This window comes from Podarcis filfolensis (assembly GCF_964270895.1).
Source record: "Podarcis filfolensis genome assembly, chromosome: 17".
NCBI classification, from domain to species: Eukaryota; Metazoa; Chordata; class Lepidosauria; order Squamata; family Lacertidae; genus Podarcis; species Podarcis filfolensis.
Window position 1 is genome coordinate 20,083,386 of NC_139621.1, and position 15,482 is coordinate 20,098,867.

Genomic DNA, 15,482 nt, shown 5'->3' on the forward strand with positions numbered 1-15,482 from the left:
CAGACAAAGCGAGCGCTGCCCGGAGCGCACAGAAAGAGGGGAGGCGAGGGTCAGGTTGGGGTACGGGACGGGGGCGCAAAGCGCATCAGCGGGGAGAGGGAGAGGAGGGAACCCCCGGATTTGGCTCACCGACAGCCCCACCGTCTGCAGCATCTCTCGCTTCTCTTTGTCCCCCGGGCCGATGTGCCTCTCGGAGAAGTCATCGTGCCTGGGCAGGAGTCTCTCGATGCGCCTCGAGGTGTTTGGAGAGGCTGCGGCGGCGGCGGCGGCGCTTTCCCCGACGGCACTGCTGCTCCTCCTCACCCCAGCCAGCCTCTGCTGCTCCCGGCGTCCTCCCCATCGGCCGGGCGCCTTCTTGCCCCCCAAGGCTCCGCCGTGGGGTCCGTGCAGGCTGGCCCCCCGGCCCACCAGCCGCCCCCACCACTGGACGCAAGACTGCATTGGTGACCTCGCTCGCCTGCCGCGCCCTCGCACTGCGCGCCTGCTGCTGCTGCTGCTTCCCCCGACGGCACCACCTGCGACTCACTTTCTGGCGGCCAGGCGCCCCCCGGCCCTCCTTATAGCCAATGGCGAGGCGAGGAGGAGGGGCTCGCTCGCTCGCCCCGCCCCGCAGAAGCCACCTGCTGAGAGGGCTGGTCCCCCCCCCCCGCCTGCGAGAGCCAGCCAGCGCTCCCTCCAGCTCACCCACCCACCCCAGGATGGCCGAGCAGCGCGCAGAGGACAAATGACCCGAGGTACTGGCTTGCAGCCACGTTCTCGCCCAGCAGCGCATCATCCGTATTTTCCGCTGCTGCAAGGAGGACAAAGTGCCGCTGCTGCGCTCACGGGTTTCACTGGCGACACACCACCCCCCGGGGGGGTCCCCCTCTTTCTCTCATCAGCCTTTGCTGCTCTCGGGCTTTTATCATCAGGCAGTGTTTTCAGTGCCTGCCCCTAGCATAGCTGTCAACGTTTTTTAAAGGGAAATTCCCTTATTCCGAATAGGATTCCTCGCAAGAAAAGGGAAAAGTTGACAGCGGGGGGTTTGGACCCTAGCGTTCCCCTGCCCTCCCCCTACTACAATAAAATTGGATGGCCTGCGGTAATGGCCCGACCTTCTTTACTTTCCGAATTCTTAGCTGCAATCCCCTTTTCACCTCCTTCCCCTACGTGAAGTTTAACTTCAATTTCAGCAGCTTTCCCCCCGGCTGGAATCCCACCTGACTGCTGCCGGCCTAATCTGTTCTGCGGCGTTATCTCTTCCTGCAAACACCAAGCGCTTCCATAGTGGTCCCTTAGGTCAGATAAAAAATGGGAAAAGCAGCAGCTGAGAAGAGTGACAGCGTTTTGTGTTTAAAGAAGCACTTGCCTACTTTTCCCTCTTACTTAGAACTGCTACGCAAGGGTAAAACTAGGCTTTATTGCACCCGGGTCAAAGACCCAGTTTGGCACTCCTCCATGAGAATTACTGGGCTGGGAGCCTCAGTGGAGCTCTTCTGAAGGCTTCACCCGGCCCCCCAGTAGCTACGGCTCTGGGGTGGGGCTAGAGGTACAGACCTGTAACACAAATTTGTATATGCTAATTCACAGGAATAGTTACCAGGTTGACTTTCAGAAAAGAGTGAACTGCAGCAAACTCTGACTCTTACCTACTATGGTTTACTGTGGGCTATGGGGTGCCAACAGGATTGTATGGGTACCCTGGGCATAGCCAAGGGGGGGTAGCTGCCCCCGCTAGAGCAAGTAAATCAATAAAAATACTTAAGAAGGGGGCATTTCACACATTGCATGATACTCAAAAAAAGCATATGATCCTGTTGCACTATTTTGGCTATTATTGCTATATAACAACTTCCTCATTTACTTTCATCCTTTTTATTACGTACTAAAGGTAAAGGGACCTCTGACCACTAGGTCCAGTTGTGGCCGACTCTGGGGTTGCGGCGCTCATCTCGCTTTATTGGCCGAGGGAGTTGGCGTACAGCTTCGAGGTCATGTAGCCAGCATGACTAAGCCGCTTCTGGCGAACCAGAGCAGCGCACGGAAACACCGTTTACCTTCCTGCCAGAGCGGTACCTATTTATCTACTTGCACTTGACGTGCTTTCGAACTGCTAGGTTGGCAGGAGCAGGGACCGAGCAACGGGAGCTCACCCCGTCGCGGGGATTCGAACTGCCGACCTTCTCATCGGCAAGCCCTAGGCTCTGTGGTTTAACCCACAGCGCCACCCGCGTCCCATTTATTACGTACTACAAGTTGTCATAATTTACCAACACTTTCTTTGACTTCCCAAGTTCCACTGAGCTTTAGTGTAAGACTGTCGTGCATCTGTCTACGCTCATCTCCTCTACATATGAATTTTTGAGTTTTATGTTTTCAGAAACCATTCCCCTTCTATTTTGACTTCTCTCTCTCTTGCTTTGGAAACAAATTACTGAACAGCCGTAGCAGCCTCAATACTTGTGAGGGATCATATTCCAAGGGAGTCAAGATAGGTTTTAGCAGATATTTTGAATCCAAGTCTTGAAAGAATGGAAGATGTCACACTAAAGTGCCTATAGCCATGAAGCTAACTGAATTGTGCTGGACAGATCACTTTCAATCCCTGTTTTACAAGGGAGTAGAATTGTACCATAAGGTTTGGAAAATAATTGTAAAACATTTTATACGTTGAAAAGTATTATTCAAACAAATGCTTAAGTGATCGTGAGCCCGTATATCCAGACAAGCTGATGACATGTACTTAGGGTTGCCTACGCAATAGCGAGCTGATAAAGAATTGCAAAAAAGCTAATGGAATTACATCATGTACTGTAATGACATCTGCACTTGCTATGCTGACAGGGATATCCATTGGCAGTGTATTTGCCTTTCATGTCCAGAAAAGAAGTGGGAGGCAAAATTTGTTCTTATGTATACAAGTAAAGTTAGAAGTTGGCCTTCTTTATCCAAAAGTCTATTAATTTATTGGATTGTACTCGCCATGACCTCAGCCTGTCCTGCCTACAATGACAGAATTTCTGCCTTATCTATTACAAAATACATAGCTTTTCTGGCTTCACCATTATCTTTATGGAGTTGCTTTTGTTACTTGAACATCACTTAAGAATCTCAAAAAATGATAGCCTTTCTCAACAGGTATTGCAAAATGAGAATTTAAGAAAATCAGAAATGGTGAGACGGGAGTGAAATTAGGGAGTTTTCTAATCTCCTTCTCTTCTATGGGCAAAAGATCACACAGTATAACACTAAATTAAAGCATTATGAATACTCTGTGCTTAGTGTTATCTAATTAAATAGTACTCACCTAATGCTAAATATGGGCTAGGAATATGCTCACCTGATAAAAAAAAACCCACTGCCTATTAACAGTGCCTACTATCAATTTTGTTATCTACTGCAGGCAATTATGCAATAAGTACAAGGACTCCCCTTGCCCAATCCTGAATTACTGGGAAATAAAATGGGGCTTTTGGCCAGATTTACTTATTTCTAGCTTTGTGCCAGTAGAAGGTTGAGAAACTCAATGTGCAGATCCGTAGTTCTGCTTTTCTTACCCAGAGGTAAAATATATCTACTTATTTTTGTTTTAAAAATGTTCCCTGAGAAAATACATCGAGAAAAGCATTTCCTTAGCATTTAAGCAACTTTTTGAGAAGGGGCATTTGTTAAAATCATCATTATATATCCTAATAGTGAACACAGCTCTCCAAGTGCCAAAACGTATATAAAAGGCACCATCCATACACAAGAGGGAAGGGTCAGCAAGTCTGGGGAAACAGCAAGGTTTTCAGAAATGCAAATAATCTTGGAGGTGGGATCTACAAGGGAACAAAATAGCACAAGGAGAACTGAGCATGCTCAGTGGGCACAGAATGCTGAGTGACTACTGGAGGAGAGAAAACAGAAAAATGGGGAGGTGGTGGTGGTAAATGGAGTAAAGTACTAACAAAAAGGGTCTGACTGCCTGGAACCCTGAAAAGGAGATCTCCATGTTGCATTGTTGCTGGTCCCACTTATCAAAAGTCTAAGAAAAACAGATGCGAACAAAATGACACAGATTCCACAGGTGGATATAGGGCAGTTCAGCTGTACTGGGTGCAGAGCCTGGGAGGTGCCACAGCCATGATGTAGAATGAAAGGCAAGGGTGTGTGTGTGAGCCAGATTTTGGAGTCGCACAGGGTGCCAATGAAATTTGAGACCCCAAAATCCACCATTGCAGATTCATAGCTTTTGCTTACAAGTCATTTCATTCTCCATACTCAAATTTCAGTTGTTCACCTTTGCTCTTATCGCAGTAACCTTAAGATTGCTCCAACGGTCCTGAGTCCATAATATGCTGAGTTGTAAGCTGTGTGCTCTGCTTTCCGCAAGGGAAAAAGAGTCTTAGTGTGCACTCTCTAAATCAAGCACCAAGTCTAATATGCATAAGGAACTGAACATTCACTTCCTGGACCATCTGGGAGGGGTACTGTCTTGGCTTTAGAGCCTGGGGCTAGGACAAAGGACAATGACCAGCTCAGTGAGATCCAACCATCAAAACCCACAATTTCCTCAGCTTTAAGAAATCAGCCACTGCTGAACAGGACTCTGAGACAGGGACATCCTCAAGGGCATTCAATGAGCTTCATGCCCAGAAAGGGATCTGAACCTAAATTTCATACATCTCAACCACCAATTGGTGGTACCCACTAGCCTTAAGTGAAGTCTCAAGACTCACTTTTTTGTTTAGAATTACATCTGTAACAGTCCTCTGAACATATTCAATCTAGAGTTACCTTTTACATGTAAAAGGTAAAGAAAAGCTGAAAGTTGAGGTAAAGTTCAATCTCAAGATAAGATATACCAGCTTAATAGCACAAACAATTAAAATGCAAATGGCTTTGAAGCGGAAGTTGGGTTAGAGCTTTGGTGAAATGAGGAAACATATTTTAAAGCATGTTGTAATCCAATTAAGACAAAATTCTGTGTATAGAGAATAAACATCATCAGATAAGACGATGGCTGCAGATAAGCAACACAATTTTGTTGAATTTTATTAATATATGCATGAATAAATACATTGGGCATTTATACTCATTCCTTTAGCCAAAAAGGCTATAAGAGTGGTTTACAGAAAGATAGTCTCAGGCTCACAATCTAAAAAGACACAACATACGGGGGGAAAGAAATGGCAGGGAGGAGGGAAAAGCAAGCTCAATCACAAGTTCTTAAAGCAAGAAGCAATAAATATTTTAATTTTTTTAAGTTTGCACAATGATACTACACTCTGCCATGAATTTATCAGATGTATAGTATAACCTATGGAAATGTTTGACATGTTATAAAATAATACTAGATTTTTACATATTTGCTGGAGATGCAAACCTATGTAAAAATGAAGATATGCAATTGTGTCCAGTTGCTAGTGGAATGAACTTCTACTTGCATAACAGGACTTCAGGTTCCTTTCCTCCTCCCTGCCGCCTTCTGCACATCCACCAAATCTCCTTGGGAGGGTTGGGGAACCATCTGGAGTAGATTTTTAGTAGGGGTGGGGCTGCAAGAGAGAAAAGAGGAAGGGAAAAATTTTTTGCACCATGTTACGAATCATCATATGGCTAGAAGCAGTCGAACAACAGGTATCATTGGGTATCCTTTGTATTTTATACCACAACTAGTAGAAAAAAATGACCCCTAGATGGTTAAGTCCAGTCAAAGGTGACTATGGGATGTGGTGCTCATCTTGTTTTCAGGCTGAGGGAGCCGGCGTTTGCCCAGAGAGCTTTCTGGGTCATGTGGACAGAATGTGGACAGGACACTGTGACGAGTGCTGGAGTGCACAGAAATGCCATTTACCTTCCCGTCACAGGAGTACCCATTTATCTACTTGCACTGGTATGCTTTTGATGCTAGGTTGGCAGGAGCTGGGACAAAGCAATGGGAGCTCACCCCATCATGCAAATTCGAACTGTCGACCTTACGATCAGCAAGCCCAAGAGAAACCGTAGTTTAGACCATAGCGCCAGTAAAACTGCTAATGATGACTGGCGCAGAAAGTTTCAATATTGTAGATGTGAGTAAACATAAATAATCTCATCCCTATCAATAATTACAAACTACCGGTGGGGACCTCCCATAGGTACCATTTTATAAGAATAGAGCCCTTAGTGTCGTGGCATCTTCCTTCTGCAATTCCTTCCCATTAAATATTAGGAACTATTTCTGTTGTCTTTTGGTGCCTACTGAAAGTTTTCCACTTCCAACAACCCTTTCAAGTAGAGCTATTTCTTAGTCTGCATCTGCATTGGAAATGTTTTTAGATGTTTTACCATCTGTGTGTTTGTCCATTTGGGGAAAAGGGCAAAATATAAATTTAATAAGAATAAGTAGTAGTAGTAGTTGTTGTCGTAGTTGGAAGTAGTAGTAGTAGTTGGAAGATTTATATACAAAGGGGTATAGCTAGGAATCACTTTCTTCTCACTTGTTCTCCTGAATTTGATCTTAGCAGAACAGTGAATTACTGCAGAGCAGAGGCAGAAGAGAAGCAAAGCAATAACAATTGTAATTAGAGAAACAAGTAATTAAAGCATGCCCCTTCATGAGAACATAAACCGACATTAAGGCAATTAAGTGTCTACTTGGACAAACTCCCCAGTGAGTTGAATGGGATTGACTCCTAGGTGTGTAATATGATTGCAGTCAAAGAGGCTATTCATCACTACTTTTATAGAAACAATAAACTGAACCTACAAAGTTAATGAACCTAACTGAGAACTGTTAATAACTTACATTATGAGATCTTTGTCATGAAGAAGAGCGTTGCTACATAATACAGTTATTTTGTGCTATATTAAGAGCTCCAGTTTAGCTCAGATTCTACTTAATTTTGAAAATGCAATGCCTCAGCAGCACTGAAAAACTGTGGTGCAGAAGAAACCTAGATAACCAATTCCTTTACACCACAACATTGTATATGTCCTCTTTCACTGATTAACAAAAGCCTAATTGGGAATCTCTAATTGCCAAACATTTAAGAAACAAATTTTCTCACAGTCAGGCTCTGCAAAATTAAAATAGTCCATTTATCAGGGTGGAAAATAGAGATATTACTGAACTTTAATAGAAATTTCAACTCTAAACACAATTACTTCTACATTTTGGATCTGGGTGTAACATTTGTAGGAGTGGAAGCGCTCATCATTTATAAAAGGAAAGGCGTAACACTAACTGACTGAAAGGGTATTCACAGTTTTTACAGAAGAGGAAGCTATGACTGAAAGGGTATTTAGTTTTTGTGCAATCATTTGTGCAGGACATTCTGCAAGAAGGTCAGCAAGCTGTTTGTAGACATTCACAAGCAACAAAACCAGAAGCTTGAAAGACTGCACTTTTTCATCAGAAAACTTGGTTCAATAAAGTGTTACGAATTTATCCTTTCTTCATAAGCTTTTCCTTATGACCAACATAAGAGCGCTCTCTCTCTCTCAAAAGCCTATTATAGGCACTGCCAAGTTCCCTGCTACCACTATAATCAAGAGAATTTTTAAAAACACAGGCAGAGGAATACCTTAACTCGCTGAGGGATGAGACCTGTTGACTACCCTCAACTGGTTTAGCCAGCCAGTTGAAGCAGTTTCCTGGGGTGGGCCTGCTGTTGCATGCTGACAGCTTCTAGCAGCCACAGGTGAGAGCGCTGAGTGCAGGGTAGGGACCAAAGGCAGACAAACTACCACAGAAGGAGCACAATATGTCCCCCATCAGAGGTACTAGCCCTTCCCAATCACCGATACATCCCACTGAAAAAAGTACAGTTCTACTAAACATGGCTTGGCACCTGTCAAGTCCATGGAAATTATACGCAGGTAAAATTATGCAGACTCAATGCAGTCACAGCACGAGAGACACTTGTACTAGGCAAATTCTTTACTCTTTACACCATTGTTAGTGTGCATCATTTTTGAATAGTCACTTGAAGATGGAGGCAACACTTTGCATCTGAAGATGACAATGATACATCTCTGAGTATGGACAAAATGTTCTGCCTTTTCAGCCAGATATGAAGTTCCAGCAAATTACATTCAGGAAAACTATTTAAGAGCTAAGGGCACAGCTCCATGGTGATTTTAGCTAACACACTATTCAAAGAGCGCCCTGCATATTTGTTTATACTCCAAGCTATAATCAGACACCTATTTCTAACAAAAGTTCAGCTCTAAAGGTCGGATTTAATTGCGATGCAATACTGCCTAAGCCCAATCCATAAAATTACAGTTGATAGCATAAATTAGCAGCAAACTTAGTTCGGATGCACTGCTACTTCCAATATCGATTAACTTGAATTTTTTAATTAAAAGTTCATTTCTGTTAGCCCAGCTCAGGGGATGAAGATGAATATTATTGTGCTAAGCTAATTATTCAACAGAAAAGAGGTTTAAAATCACGCTTCTTTTTTAAAACTTTTTCTTTGAAACTAATTGCTGATTTTTATGCAGTAGTCAGAAGTTGTTACCAATGACTTGAGATATAACATATCCCAGTTTTGGAGGCACTGAGTTAGAAGAGGAAAGTGGTATATACATCAGCTATAACTTTATATATATATAATGTTCATGCCCATTAACTAGCAGTTGACATTAGAATGGAACCTTACCAGGTTTTGTTCAGTTTCAGCAACTATCCACAATAATCATGTCTGGAGCGGAGAATTAAAATGCTTGCATGTATGATATAATTTACAAATCATTTTTTTTAACATGTTTAAATCAAGGTAAGAATATGACTGGGCACTAACTACTTTCTGTTGAAAGTTAAATCACGATTTCTGCATAGAGAGTAGCCATTGTTGTCTCATCACTGCCATCTTGTGTTAGCACACAAGACAGAAAAACACACACCTTGTTAGCAGTGACACCTTGGACTTCTTTGGGAGGAAGGGCAGGATATAAATTGAATAAACAACAACTATTTTTTTCATAACTAAGTCCCAGTCATGTAAGACGTAAAAAGGCTTAAATATCACACTGCATTGTGCTTTACATTAGCTGGAACATGTTCTACTATCCTATAGTTAAGAGAGTCTGATCATGGCAAGCTCATAAAACTGGAATAGGCTGAAAAAATTGTACAGGGAGCAATGTTATGATTTACCGGTAATGCATGTAAATAATTTATAAGCAAAAAATTCAATAGTTCACGTAGCAGAACTGACCCCCAAAGTCAAAAGAGAACATATCAAGTAATCCACAAATGAAGTAAGTTATCAAAAACATAAAAATTGTTGAGATTGTTATTTCATTGATTGCTGACCCTTTTGTGCTCATCCTGATATGTCCAAACTAAAAAATGTGGGATGTGATAAAAGACTAATTCCTACAAACTCAAGGTATACCAATTTTCCCCGAAACACAATTTTATTTATTTCTTAAACAAATTTATAGACCGCATAAAGCTATCAAAGAAGTATGGGGTAAAAACAGAATGAAACACAAAAACACAACTCCAAGAACAATAAAACTACCCATACAAACTCTCAAAACAACAAAACCATTTCATCAAATATAAAATTGACCTTCCATAAATAACTGTGCTACAATTCAGGGAAAGCCTTCTTAAATAAAAATGTTTTTGGGAGGTACCTAAACATCACCATGCTAGGTGCCAGGCTGACTTTGAGATGGAGCTGCCACACTAGTTTCTTGTACAGGTTAGGCACACCTCTCAGGTATATGGTACCCACAACAATGCCCCACCTGAGGAGCGTAGTTGCCATAGCATGGATATAGTGGGCAAGGCCTTTAGATATGTGCCTTTAATAACTACATGACAGGTAGAAAGTCAACAGGTGTACTCTTTCCAGGCTGGATAGCAAAAGTTTATTATAGGCATCTTGTGCAACTAACTGTTAAGGGCACATATTCTTCGGGGGAAGGGAGAATGGCAACTTTATAGTATGAAAGTTTTCTTTTGCAGAGTAACACTTTCAAATGCACCCATCATTTGGCAAACACTTTTGTCTCGATTACAGGCTAGCAGACTTAATAACATCCCACACTTTAAAGAACTAGTTTCAAAGGTATTCCCGAAGAACTACTAAATTTTACTATGTGCCAGTTGCAAACTAACCTGTAAAAGGAGTTATGGCACAGAAGTTCAAGGTTAGGTAGGATTATTACCATCAAAAAATGTGATTTCTAAACACTTGGCTGTTTTTGGGCATTAACATCATGTCACAGCTCAGCATTTAAATTTTTTTATATAAGAGTAGCAAGTAAGATATTTTGAGCTTAACGACATATTCAGCCGAGAAGCTAGAAATAACGAACATAATTAGAAATCATGCCACATTGGAATCCAATGTATTTAGGATTTTTCATGCGTTTTCTTTGTGTTGTGCCACCAAAAGAAGGAGTGTGGGCAGAGTGCTGAAAGAGAGCATTCTTAAGTTACCACTGTATTGCCCAAGCAGAACACTGGGAGTAAGCAGAGGCAATGGTTGCTCCCTGCAGCCACCTTAATCACTCACACTCACTTGCTAGCAGGAGGGATGAGGTGGTAAACAACAGCCCTGTACGGTGCAGTCGCTGTTACCAGCAGTGCTCTTTTCTTAGCTGTACTGTTTTGGATTTTTGTTAAAAACTTTTTTGTTTAGGTAAGCCTATCCAGAAATGTAAAGCTGATGTGTATTTTAATATGTATTCTTATTTTATAATTATATTTTAAACTACTGATATTATTGATACTGTGACTTGTTTAGGCCACCTTCTTTTTAAAAAACTTACTTTTATCCATAATTTCAATGCATATTTTATGTAAACTGCTTAGAAGTTTTTACAATCAAGTGAGATACAATTCTGTTAAATAATAACAAATAACAGTAAACTTTAGCTTACTGGTGTGTGTGTGTGTGTATGCATGTGGACAGCGATGCCTGGAATCTCCAGGGAATAAAACAGCCTGCAACTGTAACCCTTTGTAAACCGCTTTGTAAAAAAACAAGCGGCGTATAATTTTTTATGAATTCATGTACCCCCAAAATGGCGCCCTGTCGCCTAGAAGCTAGATTCCCAATATATGGGGGAAGATGGTCATTATGGTTAATCATTCAGCATATGCTTAAAAGCACAATCATTTCTCTTATTTTCTCACATGTTCTGGTGCTAATAACAATGAATTAGGAAGCCCTAATTAAAATGATTTGCTAACTTCCTGGAGAAAACACAGCCCTGTTTTACGTACCTCAGGAACAGCCTGGTATGGCAGTTTAAGAAGTGTGGAGGCTGTGCAAGGAGGGCGGATTAATTGCAATTAAGGGTCACCCACTGCTGTTTAGGACCGAAGGCCTTCTGGCAGTTCCCTCAGTGCCAGAAGTTACAGGGAACCAGGCAGAGGGCCTACTCTGTGGTGGCACCCTCCCATCAAATGTCAAGGAGATAAATAGCTATACAACTTTTAGGAAACACCTGTATCAGGAAGTTTTTAATATTTGGTGTTGAATGAATGAATTTATTTATTTATTAAGAGTCACAGACCAGTAATATGGAGATATACAGCGATAGAGAACATGTAAATATACATAAGTTAAAACCGTAAGCTCTATAAATTATATTAGAGCTAGAGCACGGTAAATAACACAGATACGAAACAATTAAAATATGCAACTGACGACCTTAACTGCTAATTTAAAATATGTGTGTTAAGGCATTGGCCATTAGAGTCATTCTGAGCTTGTCTCCTTAGTTTTTAGCAGCAGCGCAGAATGTGGCCACTTTTAAGGGAATCTCTGGCTCCCTGTCCCTTCTATTAGACATTTTAAGGAGCTGTCACCAGATCTGCTTAGGGTCCGTTGCATGCCTGGAGCGGAAAACAGCGAATGTTATGTCCTCATAGTAATGACAATATTGACAGGGCAGGAGTAACAGTTTCAACTTTCTTCAAAGCACGTGGGAATATGGTTTACCTCCAACTCTGCCCTGCGGATTATTTATTTATTGAGTGGTTTATATACAAGGTGATTCATAATGAAGTATAGAGTTTCCATTTATAGTGAATGGAAACTGTATACTTTATTATGACTCACCCTGTATATAATATGTGTGTATAATATTTTGAATGTTTTATGTAGTTTTTCAATTTCATTGTTCTGCATGGGACAATGACAATAAAGATATCGTATATGTATCGTATATATCGTGTGTGTGTTGGAAGCCGGCCCAGAGCGACTGGGCCAGGTGAGTTTCGTGCTTCTTTCTTACCTGCCTGCCCTCTAGCCTCCCCTACAGCTCTGCCCGTGTGGTGATTTGTCAAGGCATCTGGCGCCACAAAGGAGGGCCTCTCACCTCCAGCTAACCGGGCGAGGGCCCCTTCTTCTCCCCGCCACCGGCCGCCTCAGCCAAACCGAACTGGCGGCTACAGCGGCACCTCTCGAAACCCGCACGCATGCGCGCAGCCGGGCCTCCTGCTCCCTTGCCTCGGAGTCTTGAAGGTCTGCCGCGCTGTTAACCCTCTCGCGGCTGCGGGGGAATGAGGAGGAGGGCGGGCTGAGGGGAGGAGGAAACCATCGCGGGGGGGGGGGAAATCTCTGAGGTGGGAGAGGGAAACAACGACGACGACATGCGCTCAGCAAAGAGCTCTTGTTGTGAGGGAAACACACCCACCCCACGTGGCGACCCCACGACGTCGTCCACCACCACCACTGGCTTTCTCTTCCGCACTCCACCCCACCCCCCCGCCTCATCCTCCTCAAGTCGCGAGCCTCCTTCGGTCACGTGGCCTCCGAGGCAGGAAACCCCGCCGCCGCCGCCGCCGCGTTCTGGCGTCACGTGACGCCACAGCGTTTGCTCGCGGCGGACTGAGAGAGAGAAGAAGAAGAAAAAAGTGGGTGGGAAGGTGTGGGAGGAGGAGGAAGCCCTTCGCCGACAGAGGTGCGCGTGCGCGGCCCGTAGCTGTCATTCCGCGTACATTAGAACAACAAGTCCCCACCAAAACGAGGAAAGAGGGGAAGGGAGGGGGGAAACGAGCGCGAGCCAGCGCGCGCGCGCAAATAGTTGCCGCCGCGGTCGGAAGCTTTCCGAGGAAGTGCGGTGAGGTCTTAGCAGCAGCAGCAGCAGCAGGAGGGCTCCTCGCTTCCAACCCCCCTCCCTTCCCTCTCCCGCGCTGTTAACCCCCTCGTGCCCGGCGAACCAAGGCGGAGCGGCTCGGCGAGGCGGCGTCGGCGCCTGAGGCGGAGGGAAAAGGTATATCCGGGCATGGCGGGTGGTGGTGGATAGGAGGGACGGGCGGGGGATGGGTTTGCCGTGCGTCTCGTGAGGGGAGTAACAGGTGGGGAGAGGGGGGTCTCCGGAGGATGGGCTGCCGGGGGTGGGGCCCTGGGAGGAAGAAGGTGGCTCCGGAGGCCCTGAGGGAAGGAGGCTTTGCTGTGGCAGCTGAGCGCCTTGAGGGGCAGGGAAAGGTGGGCAGAGCAGCGCCGAGGGCCGGTGTTGTGAGGGGGGCGGGATATTTGGGGGTTGGGTGGAGGTCGCCGTGGGACCTGGCAGGAGGGTGGGCCGGCCTGAGGGGGGCCTCTGAGGGAAAGGTGCTGCTCCAGGGAGTGGGGAGAATGGCTGGCCAGGAGGGGGACGACGGGCCCTTCTTCCATGGCCAAAGTTGGCTCTGGCAGGGTTGAGGCGCTTGGTGTCCCTGTGGATGGGGGAGGGAAAATAAGAATAAAAATAACACCGAATAAAATGCTGGGAAATGCCCGCTTGGGTAGGAAGGGACAGCAGCAAACAGCAGGTTTCGTTTCCAGATCCTTCAGAGTCTATGGCCGCCACGCACAGGAAAGCCAACCCTTTTGAGGTGCAGCTGGCTCTTTCGCCCTGGGTTTAAAAGAAAAACAACAACAACAAAAAGAAACAAATCACGGTGTTTACTTTTAGATTGCATTCCTGGAATAATGAAAGTACTGAGTCATCTATAGGCTTCCTCCAAGGGTCATGTGTAAGCTGCCAGAACTGGGTGACCACAGCTGCTGTTACACTTGACTTTGCAAGAAGTTTCCAGATGTGTCTCTCATGCGAAATGTTTGCGGGTTCCTTCTTGGTTTTGAAATGTTTGGTGTTGTAAAATCTCGTATTGTAATTCTCAGAAACTGAGAGATGTAAAAAAACCAAAAAACCCCACCTTTTGTTCCCCACTCCTTGCTTGAAAGTTATCGTATGCTAAACTAGTAGCGTGGCATCTCCTGTGTAGCTGTATCAGAGTATAATAATTGATTGTTATCTAGTGATGTCCCCCAACAGTAGCTGAAGCTCATGTTGTGTAACCAGAATCTGGTCTGTTGGTATATTATTGAAACAGCAGTCATGGCATAATCAACATAAGCCACATAATGGCTAACCATTGAACTTTCAGTGAGCCTTTTTAGTTTGTGAATGTACAAAGTTTTGTACTTTATAATCCACAATATTTGATGCCACAATCTATTAAACTTAAAAGTGTCACGAGACTTGTTTGTTAGGACATTTCCAAACTTTCTTTATACACGTTGTCACCTGACTGATGCAAATAATCCCTTGTCCAGGTGTATTCTCAGTTCTCAAGATGCAGTACTTTGCTTCTGCAGAATTGTGTAGCTCCACCCCTATTCCACCCATGCCTGGACTGCAATTTAATAGTCTGAGAACTCTCCCACTCAAACAGTGGAGTGCATATAAGACTGACAAAAGTCAAAAACTCCAGCAAAAGTTTTTTTTTTAAAAAAACTTCCGTTAAAATAGATATATATATTTATATGGTTCTTTGGAGCTTGCATTTTCCAAAAAAAATGCTAAACTCAAATTTTAAAGAAAATTGTGAGCTAACTGCTACATTTTTTTCTTCCTCTGCAAGTCTAGTTCCCGTGTATTGTATCATGCTATCATGCGACTGGCAGGTGCCAAGAATGAAATCTAGATGCAGTTTTATCATTAAGAAGGCTGAGGCAGTCACCTTAGGTAGCTTATTTTTGGTGCCATTAAGGGTGGCAGAATGAGAGGGAGACAAGTCTTGATGAAATGGAGAAAGGTGTGCAGCAGTATGTTCATGAGTGTGCTTGGGAGTGTTGTTTGGATCTTCTGCCTCAGGCATGGGTCAGCCCTGATAAAATCCAGGTTCAACCCTTCAGATAATGTACAAGCTCAGTCAGAAACAGTGTTTCTACTTATTTATGAAAACCGAGCTGGTGTGAATTGAGCATCACTCTCTTTCTGCAGGGCGAGGGTTTTGGTGTATTGCTTTTTACAAGGACGAAGGCAATGTGTTTTCCTTTTGCTAATCCATCCACCGGTGGGCCCCTGGGAGTGGTGAAATGCTCTTTCTTTGCTTGCTTTATGTGGGTCATGTAGATCTGAAACCTTGCATATGAAGTCACAGTTATGCCAGTCAATGTCTCTATTATCATTCTGTTACCTAAATGTTTTAGAAAATAGTATGATTTTAGAAGCATGGGGCACATTTGCAAGGGAAAGAATTGCAGAAATTGTCAAATGTAACAAAGCAATGTCTG

General features: G+C 43.9%; 2 protein-coding genes and 1 long non-coding RNA gene across 11 annotated transcripts in view; 1 reads left to right on the forward strand and 2 right to left on the reverse strand.

Moving 5' to 3' along the window:
- Positions 1-1,859, reverse strand: part of GLDC (glycine decarboxylase) — a 36,885-nt gene extending 35,026 nt beyond the window's left edge. Inside the window, exon 1 of one of the 2 annotated variants that reach the window (XM_083592986.1) lies at positions 130-1,859. In XM_083592986.1, the coding sequence (XP_083449112.1) occupies positions 130-441 (312 nt within the window). In that variant the 5' untranslated portion in view covers positions 442-1,859. The remainder of the gene's footprint in view (positions 1-129) is intronic. The other variant, XM_083592987.1, reaches the window with a different exon arrangement.
- A 3,126-nt stretch (positions 1,860-4,985) lies between these two features.
- Positions 4,986-12,351, reverse strand: LOC310753032. The gene is made up of 2 exons (XR_014543087.1): positions 12,298-12,351; positions 4,986-5,519 (listed from the first exon to the last, which is right to left on the reverse strand). It is a non-coding gene; the product is annotated as an uncharacterized lncRNA (long non-coding RNA).
- Positions 12,352-12,835: 484 nt separating this feature from the next.
- Positions 12,836-15,482, forward strand: part of KDM4C (lysine demethylase 4C) — a gene marked incomplete at its 5' end in the record, with an annotated part of 182,636 nt that continues 179,989 nt past the window's right edge. The window contains one exon of one of the 8 annotated variants that reach the window (XM_083592984.1): positions 12,836-13,194. The other 7 variants (XM_083592980.1, XM_083592977.1, XR_014542979.1 and 4 more) reach the window with 7 other exon arrangements.